Raw genomic sequence first — 23,981 nt, 5'->3', positions numbered from 1 at the left:
AGTGCCAAAGGCATTTGAGAACGGGCTGCATGGCATCATTGGCCATGGCAGGAAAGAGGCTCTCAGGAAGATGTTTGGTAACCTGTTCTCTTACCTCCAGATGTGGCAGCTGATGTTTCAGGAAGATCCAATCCCACATGGACGAGGCAATTACTTCGATGATGACTGCCATAGAGTCGTTGTGACAGACCCCGGATTTCATAAGCATCCATCTTTGGGAAGGTGTGATGAAGTCTCATCTAGTTGCTCTGAAAGGTTCTTTCCGAGATACTACTTGGAGAAGGGTCGAAACCGGCCTTGTATCTGCTGTCTTTCTCTTATAAAACGACTCAGCAATGAATGAAGACCATAATCATTGTCGGCAATTGATTTGTTCAACTGACGACTGACGTTGAAAGTGGACGAAAGACGCAGCAAAAGAGACGCGACTTCCACGCCGGGAGCTCGGGCCCTATGGCTAAATGACTTGCCTAAACGAGGCACCCTTCAGGGTCCCCGTTGACCTGTCTCACCCGCCCGAGAGCAGCCTGAGTGGTGGGGAATCCCTGCCGGCGCATCCTGCCCGCATGAGCAGCTTCAATTCCCGCCCAGAGCTTCCACCCGTTTCCTCCACCCCGGGTCGCCTCTCCGGACACTTCCATCTTTCCGCGTCCCTTGTCGTCCTGATCCTTGATTTCATAAGTTCATCCCGCTCTTCCAGAGCACCCTCGATTTCTCCATGGACACCGTGAGCATCCCCTTTTCAGACCTTGTCTCTCGTATCACCATCTACCTCCTCGCTCTCTCTAACTTCTGCCTCCAAGCCTCCGCATAGCATCTCCAACGCTGACTGACGATCAAACCCCAGCACGGCGTAGCCCGCACAGCCCGGAAGCCACGCACCGAAGCACAGCTCCAGGCCGACCTTGCCAAGATCGCGACCCTCCGCTCCCTCGAAGACTCCCTGCTTCGCGCCAGCCCCGACCTATCCGATCCCGAGACCTTCTCCCTCACGACCAAGCTCTTGCGCTTGAACCCAGAGCACTACACGGCATGGAACGTCCGCAGGCGCTGCCTAACCTGTGGATCATTATCAAGACCCTCGCCTGGGCCGTCGCCATCGGCGCAGCCCGCGAGTTCGTCAGCAGCATGCACTCAGTCTCCGTCCTCCGCCGACTCGTTGCCCTCTTCCTCGACCACGACCCAGCCCGACCCCGCGTCCCGAACAACCCCAGAGAGTGGGAAGAGTGGTACAACAGTTGATGATGGCAAAGACGTCACTTCAGAAGCGAAGAATGCGCCTTCGACAGAGGTTGTTATCGAAACGCTGAAGAACGAGTTGATGTTCACCATTCCCCTGCTCCTCGAGTTTCCCAAGAGCTATTGGATCTGGAAGTACCGTTCCTGGCTCCTACAACAAGGCATAGATCTCCTCCCGAAAGCCATGGCTCGCCGCATATGGGAAGAGGAGCTTGGTCTTATATCCAAGATGCTCACGAAGGACCGCCGCAACTTTCACGCCTGGGGCTACCGCCGGGAGGTAGTCACCACTTTGGAAAGCAAAGTCCTCGACGGGAAGAGCATGGTAGAATCCGAGTTCGAATACACCACAAAGATGATCAACGTCGACCTGTCCAACTTTTCAGCATGGCATAACCGCACAAACTTGATACCCCGCCTGCTTGATGAGCGCAAGGCCGACGACGCCGCGCGGCAGAAGTTTCTGGATGATGGTAAGACGGCCGATGACCCGAGGCGACTTGACTGTACTGACCGATAAAGAACTCAACCTCGTCCGCGAAGCACTGAACGTCGGCCCCGAGGATCAGTCCTTATGGTACTACCACCAGTTCCTCGTCCTAAACTTGACAGAATCAGAAAACGGGCCAAAGATCGCTCCGAATCTGTCGCAGAAAGAGAGAGCGGAATACGTTAAGCGTGAGATTGACGATATCAAGGAGCTGGCAGAGGACTACGACGACGTCGTGGGCATCTACAAGGCCCTGCTGGACTACACTAGGGCCCTGCCCCAAATCGAGGAACGCTCTCTCACCGATGATGAGACTGCGGATCTCAAGGCGTGGATGGCGAAGGTGCGACAGCTGGACCCTATGCGATCGGGACGATGGAGCGATCTCGAGAGGGAGTGCGGACTTGTCTAAGTTTATTGATTCGACAAGAATATGGGCGGGCGATGTTTGACCAAATACCATTATGATTACAGCGAACTAGACGCAAAATTGTACATATAGTTACCGCGTACGTATGTATATCCCATCGTACATTCATGACCTCATGAGCTACGAGGCAGTGCACTTGCCCTTGACGAGACTAGCATTCTCTCCAACCAGCCCGTCAAAATACGCCAGCAGCGTCTCGACAGGAATCATATCCATCAAACCCAAAGACGGGTTCGACGACTTGAAAACCTGCCCGCTCCAGAGAACACGCACATACCACCCGCTCTCTCCGCCAGCGACCGGCGCAGCCGTAGCCGCCGCCTCGCCACCGCTCTTCTCCTTCTTCTTATACAGCTCGAAAACCACCTCGGATCCCATGCCGGGCCAGACCATCTTCTCGAGCTGCAGGATCGACAGCAGCCTCGACACGGACCCGTCGTGCGCGACGTTGTGGAAATACACCACCTCGCTCTGCCCCGCCACAACGGCGCGCAGGTGCGTCGCCAGCTCGGCCACCCACACGCCCCAGCTCGCCACGCTGGCGGTGAGCGAGTCGGGCGCGTCGCGGTACATCTGCGAGTACTCCCAGTTACCCAGCCGGTAGACGGCGTCCGCGAGGTCCTGCGTGACGCACGTCGTGCTGTTGGCGCCGTCGACGAGCTTGCAGGGCAGCGGCTTGTCGTGGCACTGCCGCGCGGAGAGGTTGTCGTAGTAGTGGTCGAAACTGGCGTGGAACCCCGCGTCGTCGGCCGGCACGCCCGAGATGTCGTCGAGGGCGGCGTACAGCGGCGCCGCGGCGTCGAGGTGCTGCTGCCAGGGGGCGTTGGCGGAGGACTTGATCCGGTTGAAGAGCGCGGCGCCGGCGGCGCAGGCGTACTGCGGCTCGAGGGAGTCGACGCCGGCGGCCTGGATGCTCAGCGCGGCGGACCCGGTGGTGCCCCACATGCCGTTGACGACCATGCCGGCGACCTGGCTGGTGATCTGGTTGTTGGTGACGCGGTAGCGGACCTGGCGGAGCCAGTCGGGGGAGCCGGCGGCGTCGCGGGCGGGGAGGAGGCCGAGGAGGTCGTGGTAGACGGCGAAGAGGTCGGCGCCGTGGACCCAGGAGTCGTCGAGCCCCTGGGCGGTGATCTGGGGGAACTGGCAGGTCCCGATCCAGCCGGCGGGGACGAAGGGGTTCACGGGGGAGATGTAGACCTTCCAGTACGTCTTTGCTGGCTTGTTGCGGCTGGAGAAGGGCTCGCCGTAGTAGAAGAGGCCCTGCTCGTCGCAGTTCCACTGGTAGGATTCCACGGGGAAGGCGTTGGAGGCGTAGGGCGTGCGCTTGTGGTGGCGATGGATCTGCGGGTTCATGAGTTTTCACGTAAGACGAGATTGTGAACGAGAGGAGGGCTGCTCACCAGTTCCACGTATTTGAGCTCGTACTCGTCCGAGGCCTTGACGTACTCGGTCTTGCGGACGTGGGGCATGTTGCACCAGTTGTACTGCCCGTACTTATCGTCGGGCGTCGCGGAGGTGTCGTAGATGAAGCCCCAGACGCCCTTGCCGCCGATGACGGAGGTGAGGTTGTTCACCTCGGAGCTGGCGGGCGGGTGCCAGCCGATGTCGACACCGCCGGGGCCGGTGGTGGTGGTGTTCCCCGGCGCGACGGAGGACCCGCTGCCGCCGCTGCCGAAGACGGCGAGCGCGGCGAGGAGCGAGGAGCCAGGCTTGGGGACCATGACTTGCGACAGGGTGTACTCGACGAAAATGATGAAGCTGGCGACGAGGACGAGGGACTTGATCCAGGCGGCGGGCGAGGCTAGAGGCCTTCGGGGGAAGAAGTTTGGGGAAGCCATTCCATTTCTCTCTTTATTTTTTAAGTTGGATTTGACATTGAGGAACGGTATGGGTCGTATCCCACGTGGGAACCTCTGTGATTTCCGTGCCGCGGGGAGGCAGGATGGGAATTGCGCACTATTCGCGCGGCCTTTCAGGGATCACAAGCGTGGATTTTGATGAGTGGGGATAGGTTGCTGCAACTGGCCTGCAGGAATTGTTGTTGTTCACCTCATTGAACCTCGCCTGGAGGTCGGTAGGAATAGACTGCGGTTCGGTGACGATGATGCGGGAGGCGAAAAGGTGCAACCGGGATAGCTGAGATATCGAAGCTTGTGTGGGGGGGAACGTGCAGCACGTGCAGCAGGGGATGCGCCGACTGGTCGTGGACGGTTGGAGCTCAGGGGTTTGGACAGGGGAGATGCACGGTGACGGCCATTTGCTTTCGGCGCCCAGACTGAACCTAATCTGTATTGAGTATGGAAGTCCGCTTGTGAAGCACATTTTTGATTTGGTTTATTTGAGGTAAAGAACATGCTGGTGAGCTCGAAGCTTGAAGATAGTATTACAAAGATTAGAGTTGCCCAAACTAACAGCGGATCGGGGCCCACTCCGAAGAGCCCCGTGTCGATCCACATTCCTCCGTCTCCGGCCCCGAACCGTCCTCCGGAGACTCCGGTCCGGGTACGACATTCCTCAGCCAATCCACCTTATCATCCGGCAGGTCCACCACGACGCAGTGCCGCGAACCGCCGGGACCCGCGAGCAATCCCACGATCTCGTCCCAGTTGTCCGCGTCGAGCAGCGGGACCTCCGAGTGCCCGAGCAAGCCGTCGCCCAGCTTCCAGCGGACCCTGACGTCGAAGCCGGCGCGGATCATGGCCTGGGTGGCGCGGAGGCGTCCGAGGAAGCGGGCGTGCGGGTCGGCGCCGCTGCGGTAGTCGTGCAGGCTGCGGTTGTAGAGGAGGCCGACGGCGGCCTCGCTGACGAGGTGGAGGAAGTTGTAGACGGTGGTCGGGGCGCCGTCGTGTTCGATCAGGCGGACGGGGATGGTGTTGTTTTCGTCGGCGATGAAGGCGAAGCGGACGAGGACGCTGCGGTGGATGAGGGGCTTGGTGGAGTAAGTTTGACTGTTGCCTAGGGTTGCCTCGCTGCTGCGGGAGCCGTGGAGGGAGCAGGATGGGTTTGAGCAGGAGGTGAGGGATGAGGAGGTGGAGGGGGATGTGGTTCTTCTGTGCGAAGGTTTGGTGAAAAGGTTGCGCCAGCTCATTTTGTCTTCTTAGTCGTCGATGGTAGTTGTTGATTAGGCTCTGGTGATTCGTGGTGAGTACGAAGATGTCGTTGATGTCGAGAAAGTACTGAAGCGATGACCAGCACTAGAGAACCTCAACTCTCTACTTATAGATCACGTCTCTACATCTGAGATGATTCACCAAGCGCATCTTCTACTGATCTGTTCACAGCTTTGCGGTCTCGCTGATTCACGCCTTACACGATACACGTCTCCAAGGCCCTGATAACTGGCCAGGGCCGTTTGATAACCTCAGTACTTAATTATTGTCGCCTTATCTCCTATCTTAAAAATGATGAAACTCTGAGAAGACAATATGAAGCTTCAAATGAATGGTCAAAAGGTCCTGTTGTTGCGACTTCTTTGTAGTTTCTCAAGGCGACTCTTGGCCGCGAGAGAGACCTTCTTATTTGATGCGAAAAAATATCACAGAACCCCTAATTTGATATGTCACAATACACGGCTGATGATGAATGTTTATCAAATATTCCTGGATTTTGGCGACCCATTGGCAAAATATTTCTCAGTTAGAAAATGATATGGTAGAAGAGCAGTGCCACCGCCATCCAGTCAAAACAGTACAGACTTTCTTACTCAACAAGCATGTGTATTTATTGAAACCATGCCACGCATGGAAGAATATTTACAAGAAGTGAGGTGGTGCATGAGCGAAGCGACTTACGCTCCTAGGCATTCTTCAATCGTCAGACTTCTCGTGATTCGTCATGGTCATAATCGTATTACTGGGTCATTCGAGCACAGATCCTTCTGACCCTCTTGCCTTTGAAAAACAAAACAACCCCCAGCAGACAAAAGGCTGCACTCACGGCAGCGTATATGCCAAACGTCCGGACGGGGCCGATGTTGGCAATGTACTCAGTGGTGTGCTTGCTGAGCCCGAAGCCAACGAGGCCGCGGGTGACGGGGAGCGCGACCAGAATCGCACCGGCGAAGCTCGGATGGCTGTCGATCAGGTACGCCGTCCCGACGGTGTTGACGCCCATGAGGACAATGAGATACCCGTCGACGACGGACACGATGGACATCCAGTGAAAGTTCTCGGGGTTCTTGAGGACGTAGCCGTACAGGACGGTCAGGACGAGCGCCGTCGCCATCGGCAGGATCCACGCCACCAGCCTCTGCTCCGGCTCGTGCACGCCGTGGTTGCGCCGCGCGGAGACGCGGATGACGTAGTCGCTCATCCAGCCGATCAGCGGCACGCAGAGCAGCGCGACGACGATCTGGCCCAGCTGGATGAGCGAGACGGACGTGTTGGCCCAGTTGTACGGCGGCTTCACGAGAACCTCGGCGTACGTCATCTGGATCGATATGTCGATGCCCTGGAAGAGGCCGTTGTTGACGGCCACCCAGAGCACGTGCGGGAAGAGGAAGACTTGTCCGATCTGCTTCAGGCAGAGCCAGCAGCGGGACCAGGTTGGCTTGTGCACAAATATCTGCAGGTTGGAGGCGAATGTACGTTCTTGATAGTGTTCCAAATCGACACTCGGCCTGTCGTCTGTCGCGGTGTACTTCGGACCCGGTGAGCGGCTCCGGCCAATGTACCCAGGGGTACTGCTCTGCGCCGGAAGGAGGTTCCGCGTGTCACTAGGGTGAGAACCCATGAAGGACTCGATAGGCCGATCATACGCCGTCTCAGGGACGAAGAAGAAGGTGAGAATCATGGCGAGGCCCGAGAGGCCGGCGAAGAGCCAGTACCAGGACCGCCATCCTAGAGCGTCGGCCATGTAGGAAGACGCGATAACGAGACTGGAGTTGAGGAGGACCTCCGCGGACGCATAAATCTGGAATACGCGAGCGCGCTGGTGGAGGAAGTAAATATCCTGAAGCGTTTGAAATCAGCCTTCGCCCTGAACCGCCTCTGGAATGGAGACTTTTGTTTTAATTACCTGCATAATCAGCAGAGCCAAGGCCTGGCACTGGGCCGCGGCGAAAGCGGCAACCATGCGCCCGCCGAGATGCCAGTAGTAGTTCCTATTCGTCGCGCAGAGCACGGCGGCGAGAAACAGCAAGACGTTGGACGCCAGGATCACGGGTCTCCGGCCGACGGCCACGGCGATGGGCATCGACACGAGGTTGCCCAGGCCGAGGAACAGATTGGGGAAGGTAAAGAGATTCGAGATCTGGTCTGGAGTAATGCCGTCGCGGTTGTAGTCCGGCATGATGAAGACGATGAGCGCGGAGAGCGCGGTGATCAGGCACAGGCCGGATATCGCATCTACCACGCGTGAGTAAGACGCTGCCCAGGTGAGTGGACGGCCGGCGACTTACACAGCACGATGATACCGACGATGAGTTTCTTGTGCCATCCTGGGAGGTTGAGGGGATCTGGTTTTGGTTCGTAAGCCGAGGGGTTCGTATTTTCCATGAGAGTTTGGTCTATCGTTTCCGGGAAATTGGAAGAAAAATGGTGATTTACAACGTACCTCTGGGATCCGAGCTCGGGGTCGGAATGAGAATGACACCGTCGCCCACGGTGAGCGTGGCTGTGCCGTCAAAGAATCTCGGCCTCATCTTCTCTTCGATTGGTGCGATGGGTATGTCTTCGGTAGGAGACAGGTTCACGCACTTCTCCACGTCTGTCACGTCTGTGGTGTGGTTTTCAACTCGGACGACTTCAGGACGTGGAGAAGACCCTGAAGGGTCAGCCGCCTTTTCAGGGTCCATCTTCACGGCGACGAGCCCGGGGCGCGGGCCGAGATCTTAGAAAGTCCTATATCTGAGGAGAGAGTGGGTAGCCTTGGCTTTGTGCCCGCGTGATTGCCAATTGGGGGCTGGTTATGTCTGGGGTGTCGTCCGCAGATATTCCGAGATCGTCACGACGTCGTCGCAACGGCAGGGGTTCTCGATGATGTGCCTATGGCGGTGAGGGGAGCAAACACCGGCAACGCATGAGCCAGCGTAGATGCCCAGACCGTTTCCAAGCGGGGACACTGTGCCATATTTATTTCCTATTTTACTCGGATTGTATCGTTAACTGCCGTTCTGTCCTTGGCTGTGAGAGAGTTGCTCTTACAGTTGACAGGAACTCTACTCGACTTTGAGGAAGAGTCTAAGATGCCAAGACGGACTTGTGTAAGCGTAGTAAGCGCCGTGTAGCTGCCGAATCGGCAAGCCGTAGAAGTCTGTATATACGAGGCATTATCTAGGGCGTGTATCAACGGCACGTAGAGTGGTTTCCGGTGGGAGGACGGGTAATCGGCAGAACGACGCGCGCCATTTGATCGTCTAGCGGTTCCATGATACCCAGGATGGCCGTCCCATTCGAATGCGCTGTAAGCGGCCGTAGTGAAGGATGGAAAAGTCAAAAAAGTGGCATTCACCGATGGTAATGTCGCATCACCAAACGCCAGACCACTTAAGCTCGAAAATAAAGTTTCAAGCGCAACGCTTGCGGGGCGGTCCTGATACGTTTCCTCCGAGCTGGGGTCTCCCATGAAGCCGTGCAAGCCGACGTTGTCGTAAGTCGTGCTTGAACTGGCTTCACCCTTTCTCCTTTTTCTCCTTGACTCGCATCGCGAGAACGATCCAGAGGTGAGAGAAGCTGCATACAGTCGAGAGCTGTACCTCAGTCCGGCAAAAAGAAGTCGTAAGAAACCAGGAAATCAGAAACGTCGGCTGTATACACTACTTTTGGTCCGAATTCCAGTTTATACCTTCTTTCCCCTCCGTCCATCGCCGATTGTCAAAGGGCGAAAAGATCAGCAAGCTTCTCGAGATCTGGGCAGCAAAGACGTCACTGTTGGCCGAACCATTTGACAAATGCCTGCCAACGAGACACAAGCTGTTGGGGATGGTCTCCAGTTGGTGAACGAGAAAGACTTCGACGCCAACATCAGCTCAGAGTGGCTGTCATCGGATGACAGGCATCCCGAGGAAGCCACGCGGTTTCTGGACCCGGAGCAGGAGGAGGGCAAAGATGGCGATGTAGAGGCTGCCGCCGATCACCACCCCGCGTCAGAAGCTTCGCCGTCCGAATTGGACGCCCGCGAACCCTTCGACCCGATCTTGTGGTCGGCCAGGAAGCGCTGGACTCACATTCTGGTGGTCGCCTTCATAACATGCGTCACGTAAGTCCACATGGCTGCCGCCCATCTAGACTTCTGCACTGCCGGAGCCAAAAGAGAAATAAGCACGCGCTAACGGCATCTTGCCTTTGCTTCCCCGCAGTCCTCTGGCATCTGCCGTGTATACGCCCGCGCTGGACCAGGTGATTCGCGACTTCAGCATCGAAGACAACCCCTCGCTGGCGCACCTGACGGTGTCGGCGTACGTGCTTGGGTTCTCGGCGGGCCCGCTGCTGATCGCGCCGCTCAGCGAGGTGCTGGGAAAGAAGCCGGTGTACCAGTTCAGCAATGTGCTTCTTCTTGTGTGTAATCTGGGCTGTATGGTCGCGCCGTCGGCCGAGTGGCTCGTCTTCTTCCGGTTCGTGGCGGGGTGCGCCGGGGCGAGCCCGATCACGCAGGGTTCCGGGACGGCGACGGACGTCATGAAGAAGCACGAGCGCGCCCGGGCCTTGTCGGTGATGGCGTTCGGAAGCGTTTGTAGTCCTGCGGTCGGTTCTGCCCTCGGAGGCGGGATTGCCCAGGTCTGGGGGTGGAGGGGGTGCTTTGGGTTTCTGGTTTTTATGGTGAGTTGAACATCTTCCGCCGGCTTGTTTCCTTTCGATGTTTGAGTTACGGCGGGATGAGATGACGCCTGGCGTGTCATGGCATTTCCCTCGTGGGCCGAATCCTCGTCTCATGTATGTCTTCGTTCCTTGGTCGTGTTAACCAGAAGTAACAGTGTTCGATAAGTGTTGTACTCACGCAGTGTCTCATGTGCGAGACGCATCTGCCGGTGCTTCGAAGAAAGTTCGCAGCAATGGGTATTGTTGGCGACGTTAACGGAGAGAAGGACATTATTACTGAAGCCCCCAAACCCATGAGGACGTTGCTTTACAAGGCGGCGATTCGACCTTTGGCTCTGGCCTTCGAGCCTAGTATCCTGCCCGCCATTATTGTCACATCGTTCTTCTACGGGCTCCAGGTCTGGCTGTACATCGATGTGCCCATGACCTATAAGGAGGTGTATGGATTCAACACCGCAGAGGCGGGGTTGGCGTTTGCAGGTATGGGAGTAGGCATGTTCACCGGACTCCTCATCTTCGGCTTCCTCAGCGACGTCGTGGTATCACGGCTGGCCAGGGGCGGAGAGAGATTGCCTGGACACCGCCTTCCACTGCTCAACGCTGCTGCCATACTAGTCGTAGCTGGCATGATCATCTACAACACGACTGCCCGATCGAGTGTGTCTTACCTCGTGCCTCTACTGGGCGAGTACCTCATTGGCTGTGGGCTGTTTGCCATAACTGTAAGTGCTTTATCACGACTTGAAGTGTTTGAGGGTGAACGATGGCTGACTGGGTTGGTAGATGACGACGGCCGTGTACATCATCGATCTTTCACCTCAGCATGCGGTCGCCACGGGTGCCGCGATCGCGCTTCTCAGATACCCATCCGGAGCGCTGTTTCCCTTGGCGGAGCATGCTCTTGAAAGCTTTACCAGCAACAGCAGCGCGAAGTGGTTCATTACCGCCGCCGCCGCTTCGACAGTACCACTCGTGGTCTGGCTTCAGTTCAACTGCGAGAAGTTTCGCGCTAGACTTCGGGAATCGCTTTGAGTTTGGACTTGTTGTTTAGTTTCGTAGCATCTTGTTTTGTTTTGTGGCATCTGATTTGAGCGATACCCAGGCATTCATCAGGTTTCCAGGCCTGATGACCATCAAGTATACAGAAGATCTCCATCGCATGGGTTCAGAGCACGGATACATAGTACGGCGCCGGCGTTAGGAATGGAAATCAATAGACTCGAGATGTAAAAGAGACATGTGTTGGACTAGAATAGACAATCAGAAATGGAAGTAGATGAACGAGGCATGAACATACGTGTATCGGTCTCCGACGACGACCTCGACATCATTCGGGGATACGACTTGCTTTTCCAAGGTCAAAGCATGATAAGAAAGATGGTGATGATTGAGATCGGAAATGGTAGTAGCAGAATTAACTTTGTATCCGTACCCACCTCACAAAGCCATTCGGGTATTCCTCTATCAGATAAGGTCACGTCACGGCCTTACATAATCCATCCGATAGCCACATATGCTGGATCTCGAGACTCCATCCGAGCGACCTGCAACCAATGGCAACGACACTAAATCGCAAGGTGTCGTGGTCCAGGTCGCCCGTGGAGCTGGGATTGCGCTAATCCCAAATGAAACCAATTACAATCGTCACGCGGCTCATTCAACAAGCTGGGAGACAGGACGACCAACGCTTTCCCCACGTGTTGCAGCCACTACCACAACGCGGGATGCTATTGTAGTAGCTTAAACACCATCTAGCACGCCTCGCATCACTTCGCGATACAGAGTTTCCGATAAGCAGTCGCACGCGACCCCTCTGTCACCATACCGTCCCCGGCTCCAACTCAAAATCCCTCCTCTACCCACCAAGCAGGCACTGCGCCTCCAGGACTTCTCATTGACCTTGATCAACCTTCATCAGGCCTTCGGGAACGGGGAGGGAGCTCCACCAACGACGCCGACGCTGTTGCGACAACCGAGAGCTACGAACTTGCGGACTACAACCCCATCACCGCCCGCAAGACTGCGGAGGACCGAGAGGCCCAGCGAGAGCAGAAGAGGATCTGGAAAAGACGGTGGCTTGAGGAGCAAGACGACATGAAGTTCTCACACAGCATCCAGTTTAATGCTGTTCCGGACTGGAGCAGCCATTACATCGCGTACAGCAACCTCAAGAAGCTGTGGGTCTCCCCAATGCCTTCCCCAACCCGAACCCGATGTCTCAGGTGACTAATGATGCGCCGTAGGATCTACCAGCTTGAGAAGACCGTCCACCAGACCTCCGGAGGCGACGCCGAATCGAGACCCCTCATTCGAAATGAAGAGCCCGAAGAAGTCTTCAGTCGCGCCCTGGGCGTAGAGCTGGAGAAGATCTGCTCCTTCTACGTGGCCAAGGAAGGCGAGCTCCTCGACGATGTCAACCAGCTCCTTGGCGACGTCGGCAACTTCTCGTCCGAGGAGGAGGAGAACGGCGAGCCCAGACGGTCATTTGGCAGCGGCTCCCGCCCGGGGATGTCAGGGACGAACGGGGCGAGGTCCGAATCGATCGATGGCAACATGGATGACAGCGATGACGACGAGGAGGACGACGAGACGACTGGACTGACAAAGAGTCGGTCCAGCCTCGGCGGCGGCGCCAGACGGAAGACGGCGCCGAATTTGGGCCACTCGGCGACAGAGCTGACGGCGTCGACCGAATTGACGCTGGGCAGGTCGTTGCGACGGTACAGTACCGCGCAGGACGAGATGCCGGACCAGTCCTTCCTCTACTCGTCGAGCATCATGCTCAAGAAGCGCATCATCAGCCTCTACGTCCAGCTCTGCGAGCTGAAGTCGTATGTGCAGCTCAACAGAACGGGTTTCCGCAAGGTTCTAAAGAAATTCGACAAGATCCTCGACAAGGAGCTGCGGCCCAAGTACATGTCTGCGAACGTCGACTCGGCGTATCCTTTCAAGGTGGAGAGCATCAAGACGATCGAGGAGAACATTTCCAAGATTGAGAAGGCATATGCAGAAATCGTCACGCAAGGCGACGAGAACCTCGCCAAGCGAGACCTCAGATCTCACCTTCGCGAGCATGTTGTCTGGGAGCGCAACACTGTGTGGAGAGACATGATTGGTATGGAGCGTCGCGCAGAAGCTGCCAGCTTGGGCAGAACGCTTCTGGGTAGGGACGGCATGTCAGGCTCCCGGCGCCTCCAGGGTGACGATGAGCTCGCTCCGATCACCAAGGAGGTGGTGACGCCCATGGGTCGCTTCGTCGTCCCGACCTGGGTGGCCAGCACACCTCTTCTCACTCTTCTCATCGCGATCACCGTTTTCATGCTGCTCCTCTTCATCCCCATCATGGAGAAACCTGAGCAGCAGAACTGCTTGGCACTGATTGTTTTCGTCAGCATTCTCTGGGCCACAGAGGTGAGTTCAATAACCATGCGCCAAAAGCCTGGCAGCCACTAACATGCATCCAGGCCATTCCGTTATTCGTGACGTCGCTCATGATACCCTTCCTCTGTGTCGTTTTGAACGTTGTTCGCGCCGAGGACAAGCCGCACAGGAGACTCGATTCAAAGGCGGCGACATCATATATCTTCTCCGCGATGTGGACGCCTGTCATCATGCTTCTTCTCGGTGGCTTCACCCTCGCTGCTGCGTTATCCAAGTGCAAGATTGATAAGCGCCTTGCGACCTTTGTTCTCAGCAAGGCTGGAACAACTCCTCGGACGGTGCTCATTGCCAACATGCTAGTTGCTGCTTTCGCGAGTATGCTGATCAGCAACGTCGCTGCCCCTGTTCTTTGCTTCTCCATTATCGAGGTTGGTCCTTTCGTGCCTCCAAGTAACACATCTCACTAACACTTTCAACAGCCAATGCTGCGCACGTTGCCCTCCGAGTCAAACATGTCCAAGGCTGTCATCATGGGCATCGCGCTGGCCTCCAACATCGGCGGCATGCTGTCACCCATTGCCTCGCCTCAGAATGTTGTTGCCATTGGAATCATGAAGCCCGCACCCACGTGGATCCAGTGGTTCTTCATTGTCATCCCCGTCGGCATCGTCTCCTTGCTTCTCATCTGGGTTCTGTTGTTGATCACCTTCCAACCGAGCAAGGGGACCACCATCGCTCCTATTCGCCCGGTCAAGGAGAAGTTCTCTGGCATTCAGTGGTTCGTCTCTCTGGTGACGATCGCCACGATTGTTTTGTGGTGCGCCAGTCACCAACTGGAGGGCACCTTTGGCGACATGGGTGTCATTGCCATCATCCCCATCGTTCTCTTCTTTGGCATCGGCATTTTGACCAAGGAGGACTTCAACAACTTCCCGTGGACCATCATCATCCTGGCTGCCGGAGGCTTGGCTTTGGGCAAGGCCGTCAAGTCGTCTGGTCTGCTGCACACCATCGCGGGTGTGGTGACGAAGGAAGTCGAGGGCATGAGCCTCTACGTCGTCCTCGTTGTCTTCTCGTCCCTCATTCTCATCATTGCCACCTTCATCAGTCACACAGTGGCGGCTCTCATCATCCTGCCGCTGGTGTATGACGTTGGTATGAACATGGACGAGCCTCACCCGAACCTGCTGGTCATGGGCGGTGTCTTGATGTGCAGTGCTGCCATGGGTCTGCCGACGAGTGGATTCCCGAATATGAGTAAGTCACTAATCTGCTCCTCTATTGATCTTATGCTAACCATCCGAAGCTGCTATCATGAAGGAAGACCCAACTGGCCAGAGATATCTGCAAGTAAAACACTTCATCAGCAGAGGTGTTCCCAGCAGTATCCTGACGTTGATCGTTGTTGTTTCTCTGGGTTACGGGCTCATGAGAGTGGCCGGTCTCGACTAAACAGCTTTCGTACACATCTTCCACATAAACATCCCCGTTCATACACACCGCCTAACTTCGCAAGATGTATCGTTTCATTTGGATACATTTGGAGAAGGAGATAGCGGAGTCAAGAGTTCTCGGTATTCGTTTCCGTATGGCACGCACATAGACAGACTTGGTTGCATAGATGGCATGGGTATTTTTCTGCCAGCAGGGTTGAAGGGGAAGCTAGAATGGCGTGCTGATATTTCCCAACTCAAGCGGTTGAGGCGTTTTATTCGTTTATTAGGTGTGACAACAAGGTCAAATGCAGTTCATTCAAAGATGCAGTCAAAAGTAGAGTAACGTGCCTAATGCATGTGAAGCAAATCCCCGGAGGTACACTCAACCAATCAGAAGCTGTTCCCAGCACGAGTTGAAGGAGGTGGAGTCCAAGTGCTTCAAGTGGAAGGGTAACACTGGCGCTAGTCCCAAACGGGCGTGGAAAGAGGTCATCGGCTCCCTTGTGGGGACTTCGTCCTGACGTACGGCCGGGCTACGGCGTACCTTACCTTCAGCACCCAGCCATACCTACCTTACCCAAACCGAAGCTCTCAACAGATCTCTTCCGCGCGCGATCATGATAACCTCGCTGCTGTGACATACCGGCGCGAACTCGACGAAAACCACATCCTGATGAGGGCATACTGAATATTCCACAAACTCGCCTTGCGGCCCGGCAGTCGCCATGCTCTCAGCATTTACAGCTCGGCCTATCATAGAGCTAAAGCAGCGGGATAAGTCCAAGATTGAGACAATCCTCGCGCATGGTGCGTCGTCTCCCGACACCGGCCCGCATCCTACGTGGTGATCTTTGGCTTCTAACACGACATTCATAGGCGATCGCGTATTCGTCGGCCTCAACAGCGGTGTGCTCCGCATTTACCGCCTGAACGAGCTGCCCCCTCCGTCACCGATCAAGGCCAATGGCTCCCAGCCCACCGCGACGAGCACAACCCCGACGACCAACGACGTCCAACCGCCCCAACAGCCCGAAAAGCCGACGGCCCTGCTGCGCGAGGTAGAAAAATTCTCGACTCGAGCGGTCGAACAGCTCGCCATCATCAAAGAAGCGAACACCCTCGTATCACTGTCCAACTACTACGTCTCGCTGCACGATCTGCAGACCTATGAGCCGATCGAAACGCTCCAACGAACGAAGAATGCCACATGTTTCGCCGTAACGTCGAACATCGTTAAGGATGCTGCTACGGGGATACCGGAGATCATCAGCCGCATGGCCGTTGCCGTCCGCCGGCGACTGTTACTATGGAGCTGGCACGAGAGCGAGCTTAGTCCCGACGTCGGAGAGGTGACGCTGCCGGAATCGATACGGACTGTGACGTGGGCCAGCGCGACGAAGATTGTGTGCGGAATGAACGCCGGATACGTCATGGTCGATGTCGAAAGCCAAGAGGTCGAGGATATTATCAGTCCGGGCTCCGCCACGTCGGGCGGGCAGGCAAGTCGCTTCGGAGCGGTCGGCAGCGCGGGAATGGGCTACATGGGTCTCGGAGGATACATGCCCAAACCTCTCGCTGCGAAGCTGGCCGAAGGCGAACTGCTTTTGGCCAAGGATATCAACAGCATGTTCATCACCGACGAAGGCAAACCCATCCGGAAGCGACAGATCCCATGGCAAGCGGCGCCTGAGCAGATTGGCTACTCGTACCCGTACATCTTAGCGCTCCAGGCGCCAGCAAAGGGCTCTCTGGAGGTGAGAAACCCGGACACACTGTCACTACTGCAGACCATCTCCCTCCCCGGTGCGGCGCAGCTCCACTTGCCGCCGCCCAACCTCAGTCTTGCACACGCTGGCAAGGGTTTCCATATTTCGAGCGATCGCTGTGTGTGGAGGATGGGCGCCACCGATTACGACTCCCAAATCGACGAGCTGGTAGAGAAGGGCAAATACGATGAGGCAGTCAGCATCTTGAACATGCTGGAGGACGCCTTGCTACGGAACAAGAAGGAGACTCTGCGAGAAGTAAAGATGCTGAAGGCAGAGATGCTCTTCAAGCAGAAGAAGTACTACGACTCCATGGACTTGTTCAACGAAGATGACGTCCATGCCCCTCCTGAGCGCGTGCTGAAGCTCTTCCCACCCTCAATCGCGGGTGAGATGTCCGGATGGGCGCAAGGTGCGACAGAGGAATCGGGTAGCGACGACAAGGATGGCGAAGAAGAGGTTCACGAAAAGACAAACGGCGATAAGTCGGCCAAGGACGAGCCGAGCGAGAACCCGGCATCTCCCGCGAGAGGCGGCGTTGGCTTTGCCAAGCTGTTCATGGGACACCGGAAACCGGCGCAGTCAGACACGGCGTCCATAATTTCTAAGACCAATACGGTGGATGTCGAAGAAACTGCGAGCATAAAAGCCAAGCCAACAGAGAATCAGCCCTTGGAAGGAGACGATCTCCTGGCTGCTGTTCGAACACTAGCTGGCTACCTGGTCGGGACGAGAACACGCTTACAGCGGGTCATCGACCCAAGCACCGGCAAGCTGAAGCGCACAAACAGCAATGGGTCTCAAACTGAAGATGCGATGAAGGGCTTCATGTCCACTGCTCACAGCGAGGAGACAGGCAGTCAGTTGGAGGGAGAGCTCCTCAGGACGTCCAGGATGGTCGATACCGCTCTATTCCGGACCTACATGACAACGAGTCCGTCTCTGGCTGGCTCGCTCTTCCGTCTGCCCAACTTCTGCGATCCGGACGTCGTGAACGAGGCACTGCTTGCGCATAACCGGTACAATGAGTTGGTAGACTTTTTCAGCGGCAAGAAGCTTCACTCACAGGCGCTGGAGTTGCTGAAACGCTTTGGAACCGCCGAAAAGCCCGACGAGACCGCCCCTGCTCTACATGGACCTCAGCGGACGGTGATGTACCTTCAGAACCTGCCGCCGTCAGAGATCGACCTGATCTTGCAGTATTCCGAGTGGACGCTCAAGGCAGACCCGAAGATGGCCATGGAGATCTTCATTGCCGACTCGGAGAACGCGGAGACGTTGCCTCGTGGTCGGGTCGCTCGGTTCTTGGGAGGTATAGACCCCGCACTCGAGGTTCAGTACCTTGAACACATTATCAACGAGCTTGACGATACGACTCCCGACTTCCACAACCGGTTGGTCGAGCTGTTCATCAGACAGTTGAAGGAGAAGAAGAGGGACGATGAGTGGGATGCAGATATGGGGCGCTTCGTGGCGTTCCTCAGAACAAGCTCGCAGTATAGTCTTAGCAAGGCATTTGGTCTCATCCCACGAGACGGTGAGTTCGTCGCATGCTTCTAGCTTTCAACAACTGACCTGAAGCAGATCCCTCGTTTTACGAGGCCCAGGCTGTTGTGCTCAGCAACATGGGCTCGCACAAGCAGGCTCTCGAGATTTACGTGTTCAAAATGAAGAATTATTCCAAGGCAGAGGAGTAAGTTTATTCGAATTTTCCAGCGATGGCACCGGCTAACCACTATAGATACTGCAACATGGTTCACAAGTCGAGAGATTCCGCAGCCTCATCACCGGATCGATCCCGATCCCGTGAACGATTTCAGCAGAGGCCGTCTTCGGCAACCGATACAGAAGACTCGACCCCGTCGATCTACCACACGTTGCTCTCGCTGTACTTGACGCCGCCGTCACCCCACAAACCTGCCTACGGACCAGCCCTCGAGCTACTCTCAAGACACGGATCCCGTCTACCAGCAGCTTCAACACTATCCCTGATTCCAGATGACCTCCCCGTCCGAGATCTCGAGTCTTACTTCCGAGGCAGAATTCGGTCTGCCAATAGTGTCGTAAACGAGTCGCGCATTGTCGCTCGGCTGCGAGACACGGAGCTCGTATCAACACAAGCCTTGTTGCTCCTCGGTGACGGAATTCCAGGCGGGCAAGGCGGGCGCAACAGAAGGGTAGTGATCACAGAAGAACGTCTTTGCGGAGTATGCCACAAGAGGCTCGGAGGCAGCACTGTGGTTTCTGTGCTGCCGGATAACAGCGTTGTCCACTATGGCTGTCTGAACAAGACCGGGTTGCAAAGGCCACAAAGCTCGCGGGCAGGCGATTGGGCTCGAAGGTTTTCGTGATGAGGCAATCGTTGGAAGAGAGGTCTCGGCGCCGGAGTCTCCTTGGTGTTGGGTTTCCCTCGGTACATATTGGTATTTGCATAGCCTGGGCGAGGGGAGGACGAGAAGCGGCAAGCATGATACAGCAATACCCCGTATATAAGGAGGCAAAGAATGTACGATGGCGCTCTGAAACGAGGCGTTGCGTTCCGTTTTGGTAGCTTCTTTTAATTTTTATTTCTTCTCCAATCTCAGTCGTCGTTGGGAGGTGCCTCCTCGCCGTAATTCTCTTCCTCGAGGGCATCGTCGACGGCGGACGCGCCGTTCTTGCCGCCCGCCTCACGGGCCTTGTCCTCTTCCATGCGCGCCGTGAGCTCCCTGTTGATGGTCTCCTGGGCGGTGCCGATGGCCTTGCGCAGGGAGTTGAGGTAGGCCGTCCTGTCGTCGACGCCGGAGGTCGGCGGCGCGGGGATGGGCTCGGTGTGGGTGAAGGGCTCGTTGGCGGGGGAGGTGTAGGTCGCGGAGAAGGTCAGGGCCGGTGCGGCGGTGCCGTTTGATTCGGTCATTGTTGCGGTCGGTGTGGTGTGGAAGAGGAGGAAGTTGGACGAGATGGGTTTGGCGTGAGGGCGATCGTGATGTGTGGTTTTTTTGTTTTTTTGGGGGGGAAAATGCAGGAAAAAGCAATTTGTTGCACCGATTATGACGAAAATTCGAGTGCAGTGCGGCTCTCCCCTCATTCCAATGTTCCGCTGAAGATGGGACCTCCGGCGACACTGCGGGGTCATGCTTCCAGAGTAGCCCAGCCGATCCAGGCTCCAGGGTGACAACCCGCGGCGCGCCGGTGGAATACCTTACTGAAAGGGCACCAGGGGGGGCTGGCTGGCGTCTGGCGGGGGATGCGCTTCCTTGGTTCAGGTTCGCTGCCATCCGACCCAGTGACGAATTGGAAGGGCTTTTTGGAGTCGGTCGCCTACCGCAAAGGCAAGACTTCCGCCGTCTTCCTTGGTCATTGGATCCTGCAAGTTGCTCCGGAACCAGGCGAGGGTTGACCCTTAACTCATCCCAGGTCCTGGTCCAAGACATGCGTAAAATACCTTAGTATAATAGCCAACTGATAACCAAAGCAGGTAGTGCAAGGTGTTGTGCAGATAGATGCCGGGTTCTATTGTCGATTTCTTGTCTACCTCACACCCGCCCTTGAGGCAATCAATCAAGCAATCAATAAATCCACTCCTGGCATCTCTCATAACAGCCACCCTTCCTTCTCTTCTCCCTTCACCTCGTATTTTCTGTCCCTCTCTTACATCACCGTTTTCGTCCGCGCCGATCACATCACCCTTTTCCGACTCCCACTTCAACCAACAACACCTCCCTCCACTGCAAAAAGACAAACAACCATCTATCAACAACACCCCTGCCAACATCACCAAACAGACCTTCGCGGCCCGCCCGATCTCGAATCGTCCCAACTTTCCCAAGATGTAACAGAACCCTAACACATCCACGACAATGCAACCAGCACGACCCCCGCCCCGCGCGCCCGGCAGCTTCAGCCCTCTGCCGGGCTCGACAGCTTCCTCGAGCGCACCTCCGCCTCAACGTCCACGACCTCCAGCCCGCGCCGACTCGTCTTCGAGCGAAGAGAGCCTCTCCATCCACTTCGTCAAGCCGCGCGCCCACGCACCGAGCGCGCCCACCGTCCCCTCTACCGCGACCCCGATATACGCCAAGTTCACTTCGCAGGCCAACTCGAGCACCGCGAGCCTGCAGAACTTCTCGCGCCCGACCGCCCAGCGAGCCGGCACCACACCGGGTCCGATAACTTCGGGAGGAGGCCCGGGAGAAGGCAGGAATCACGACCTGAGCGTCAATGTGAACATCGCCTCCGCCGCCGCCCGCACCGCGAGCCCCCTGACGAAAGGCCACTCGAGGAAACACAGTCAGACCCCCGGCCTCTTCGACTCGTCTCTCCCCTCGACGAGCACCTCGAACCTCTCCCATGTGGGCATGTCACAGCCCTCCTCGGCCGCATCCTCATCTACACACCAGCACCAACATCACCACCAGCAGTCGAGCCCGGCACTCTCAGCCAGCCAGATCGCCGCGCAGGCCGCCGTCCTGCAACACCAGAGCAACCAGCAGCACCAGCAGCACCAGCAGCAGCTACAACACGCCAGACAGCGGTCCCAGACTGTCCCGAACCCCAACGGCAGCGACGGCGCCGACAACGTGAGGAGGGGGAGCGCAGCGAGGGGCCCACTCAGCCCGCCTATGCTAAGCCTGACCGAGGCGAGCGCTCCACGAGAGAGTGGTTTTGGAAACCAAGGATACCACAACGGCCTGTTGGGCAATTCGGCGGCGACGACAGCAGCGAACGCAGCCTTCCCGCGATCAGGTCAGACTTCGCCGAGTCTGCCCCAGCAGCAGTCGCAACAGCAGCAACAACAGCAGATTCACCATCAGCAACCGCAGCACAGCCCTGTCCACTCTGTCCACCCCATTCACCCCCCGCCGCAGCTCATTCCCGACCCGAAACCGACGAAGCCAGAAAAGTCCAAGGTGAAGCTCTTCTCCCGCCCGGTCAAGATCGGCACGAAAGGCGATCCCAAGGATAAACCGCTCCCGAGCCCCAGCAAGATCGGCAGCGCGCTCGCCTCGTTGCAGCGCGGGAATTTCAGCACCAGCAGCCTGGTGGACACCAGCGGCCAGTCCCTATACAGTCTCAACAACTCGTCGTCTGCCACCGTCCGCGCCGTGCCCGAAACGCCCACCATGGAGAAGCCGGAAGGACGAGAAAAGGAGAAGAAGCATCATTTTTTATCGCGGCAGAAGCACAAGCTCAAAGACGACTACCACCTCCCGTTGTCTTCCGCATCGAGCAATTCGAAACCCACAGACCCCAGTGCCCCGTCGAGTTTATACAGTTTCAACTTGCCCCCTAGTCCGGCCCCGACTGCAACGTCGTTTGGCAAGGGACGTCGGGACAAAAAGACTGAAAAGGAGACCAGCGGCCTCGGCGTCGAGTCGAACTCTCTTCCGTCGGAATGGCCTGGCCCAAGCAGTCTGCCGAGTTTGACGCATCAGTCATCGTATCTTTCCGAACCAATTGATGCGGGCAAGTACGGCCTCAACAGTATGGCGCTGGACGATGCATGGCCGTATTTGAAGGCGAAGATGCTCGTCATCTTCGAGGGCGAGGAGCTGCGGCAGCCCGTCGAAGACTTTAACAAGTTGGTCACACTACACATACAATACTGCATTCAGCGCAGATCACCAAATATCATCCTGGAGGACTTGCGCGAGCTGCTCTCGACCGGGTTCGCGTCGCTGGACCACACCCTCAGGCGCACTCAAGAAGATAAGGTCATTCCGGCACTTGTCGAGATGTGGCTCATCACCTACACCTCTATTCTACCATACATGCAGGCCGTTTTTCTGCCCCTGGATCTCGAATTCTCCGGCTGCGGTCTCCTGATGAACCCTGATCAGGCTCGCGACTTCTGGGGTGGTGTAAAGGCGACTCCGATGTCGACGGACGGATCGCACCTGAGGCCCGCCTCGGCCGTTTTCGACGTCCGCCGGATCGTGCTAACCGCCTATCGCGATATCGTCATTTTACCTCGCTACGAATCCCTCAAGACTATCTTCTCCCGCCTATCCTTGGAATTCCTCCCCTCCTCCTTCGCCTCCATGGCTCTCGCCTCCCCGCTACCGGATCCGGCGCTCTCCTCCAGCCCCGCCGACACCATGAGCATGATGCGCCCCGGGACGGCCATGAGCCTCGACCCCTCCGTCGCGAGCTACAACTCCAACGCGACGACCCTGCTAGGCGACGCCAGCGCGGGAGGCGGCGGCGGCGGAGGGCGCAGCCGCGGTCTTAGCAATGTGAGCTATGCCAGCGGCGGGAGCGACGGGCAGATTCGGCCCTTCACGCGCGAGCAGAACGTCGAGGACTCCAAGCAGGTGACCGAGATGGTGGGCCGCATGCTGCAATGCATGAGCATCCTCGCCAGCATCGGCGACGTCGCGGGAGACGGCAGCCACGAGGGGAACAAGAGGATGGAGGAGCTCTGCCGCTTGCTCAAGCTCAACTGGCTCGGGAGAGGACGGACTGGTAGGAACAGGAGGGGTATCGTGGGCGGCAGACGGAGGGACATTCCCGAGTCTGTGAGGGAAGGTCTCCGCGTGCTGTGAGGCGCGCGTTGGAGGCCGAGATGATTATTATGAGTGGTCGTCGTTCTTTTGCAAGTTGGGGGGAGGGCGTTTGTTTGCGATCATGGCCCGTCGTGTGTGATTTATACGGGCCGAGAAAAACACGGTGAATGGCTACGGCCCCCGTGGCGGGATATACCTTGCGAATTATTTTGCTGTTATGGGATTTATCGTCTTTAGGGGATTGGTGTTTCGGGACGCATGGCAGTTAAGGGAGGGGGGATGGGGTTGGCATAGATGAAATTCGAATGATTGGAATCACTTGTGTGTTGTGACTTTTTGGTTGTGTGATATGTGAGTAGTCGGCGCTCTCTTGGTGAATGGTGAGATTTGAGAATGGACGGGAGATGTTGTTTGGGTATGTGACGAGCGTCTGTGGTCAAGTCCGGCTGATGAGGATGTTCGGCGCGAGGTTGCTGCGCGCAGCAGCGACGGCGGGGATGGGAAATACGAGATATGGACGCCGTATGTCTTCTACTAAGGTGAGCGCTGATGAGTTGACCTGCTGGCTACAATGTGTCTTGAAGGTGGCAGTTCGAGACGAGAAGCAACCTCGAAGACGTAGGTGTGTGGCAGGCAACGATGCTTGAGCTTTTACAGTTTTTCTGCATGTCAACTGTAAATATCCATGTGATGACAGGTTACGAGGATGCTCATGCGATCTTGATCACCAGTGAGATGTTGCGCTGAGGCATGTGAGCCGTACGCAGCTCCAGATATTCCCAGCACGCCACACGACACCAGCAATGGGGATCAAGAGTCTACAGTTTCTCGGGCGGACTTGCTTCACGGGTGATAGCAACCATGCTGAGATGTACCGATCATACACACTCGACAATATCGAACGAGAAGTTCTCTCATGTTTCATTCTTCTTTATTTAGATCTTGATCTTTTTTATGTAGTCTTTGCAAATACAAAAAAGCTCATTTTTCCAGAATC

The 23,981-nt window shown here is 56.6% G+C and overlaps 6 protein-coding genes across 6 annotated transcripts; 4 read left to right on the top strand and 2 right to left on the bottom strand.

Annotated features, from left to right (window-relative positions):
* Nucleotides 1-566: 566 nt before the first annotated feature.
* CkaCkLH20_03985 (geranylgeranyl transferase type-2 subunit alpha) lies at nucleotides 567-2,141 on the top strand (the record flags this gene model as incomplete). Its single annotated transcript, XM_038886704.1, has 3 exons — nucleotides 567-659; nucleotides 848-1,712; nucleotides 1,762-2,141. The coding sequence occupies 3 exons, from the start codon at nucleotides 567-569 to the stop codon at nucleotides 2,139-2,141; spliced, it is 1,338 nt and encodes a 445-aa protein (XP_038747954.1).
* A 138-nt stretch (nucleotides 2,142-2,279) lies between these two features.
* CkaCkLH20_03984 (uncharacterized protein) lies at nucleotides 2,280-7,953 on the bottom strand (the record flags this gene model as incomplete). The annotated part of the gene is made up of 7 exons (XM_038886703.1): nucleotides 2,280-3,500; nucleotides 3,560-3,960; nucleotides 4,572-5,088; nucleotides 6,096-7,109; nucleotides 7,176-7,504; nucleotides 7,558-7,665; nucleotides 7,713-7,953. 7 exons carry the CDS (start codon nucleotides 7,951-7,953, stop codon nucleotides 2,280-2,282), a joined length of 3,831 nt encoding a protein of 1,276 aa, XP_038747953.1.
* Nucleotides 7,954-9,048: 1,095 nt separating this feature from the next.
* Nucleotides 9,049-14,749, top strand: CkaCkLH20_03983 (SPX domain-containing protein; the record flags this gene model as incomplete). The annotated part of the gene is made up of 9 exons (XM_038886702.1): nucleotides 9,049-9,356; nucleotides 9,457-9,916; nucleotides 10,072-10,638; nucleotides 10,700-10,917; nucleotides 11,857-12,093; nucleotides 12,160-13,327; nucleotides 13,381-13,725; nucleotides 13,777-14,554; nucleotides 14,604-14,749. The coding sequence occupies 9 exons, from the start codon at nucleotides 9,049-9,051 to the stop codon at nucleotides 14,747-14,749; spliced, it is 4,227 nt and encodes a 1,408-aa protein (XP_038747952.1).
* Nucleotides 14,750-15,458: 709 nt separating this feature from the next.
* CkaCkLH20_03982 (vacuolar sorting protein 39 domain 1) lies at nucleotides 15,459-18,850 on the top strand (the record flags this gene model as incomplete). The annotated part of the gene is made up of 4 exons (XM_038886701.1): nucleotides 15,459-15,540; nucleotides 15,610-18,036; nucleotides 18,084-18,192; nucleotides 18,241-18,850. 4 exons carry the CDS (start codon nucleotides 15,459-15,461, stop codon nucleotides 18,848-18,850), a joined length of 3,228 nt encoding a protein of 1,075 aa, XP_038747951.1.
* A 230-nt stretch (nucleotides 18,851-19,080) lies between these two features.
* Nucleotides 19,081-19,395, bottom strand: CkaCkLH20_03981 (Gon7 family protein; the record flags this gene model as incomplete). The annotated part of the gene is made up of 1 exon (XM_038886700.1): nucleotides 19,081-19,395. One exon carries the CDS (start codon nucleotides 19,393-19,395, stop codon nucleotides 19,081-19,083), a length of 315 nt encoding a protein of 104 aa, XP_038747950.1.
* Nucleotides 19,396-20,338: 943 nt separating this feature from the next.
* On the top strand, nucleotides 20,339-23,023 carry CkaCkLH20_03980 (uncharacterized protein; the record flags this gene model as incomplete). Its single annotated transcript, XM_038886699.1, has 1 exon — nucleotides 20,339-23,023. The coding sequence occupies one exon, from the start codon at nucleotides 20,339-20,341 to the stop codon at nucleotides 23,021-23,023; it is 2,685 nt and encodes an 894-aa protein (XP_038747949.1).
* Nucleotides 23,024-23,981: the final 958 nt, after the last annotated feature.

Source organism: Colletotrichum karsti (assembly GCF_011947395.1).
Source record: "Colletotrichum karsti strain CkLH20 chromosome Unknown Scaffold10, whole genome shotgun sequence".
NCBI classification, from domain to species: domain Eukaryota; kingdom Fungi; phylum Ascomycota; class Sordariomycetes; order Glomerellales; family Glomerellaceae; genus Colletotrichum; species Colletotrichum karsti.
The sequence above is the reverse complement of the archived record's forward strand: the minus strand, read 5'-3'. Positions and strand labels throughout refer to the sequence as shown.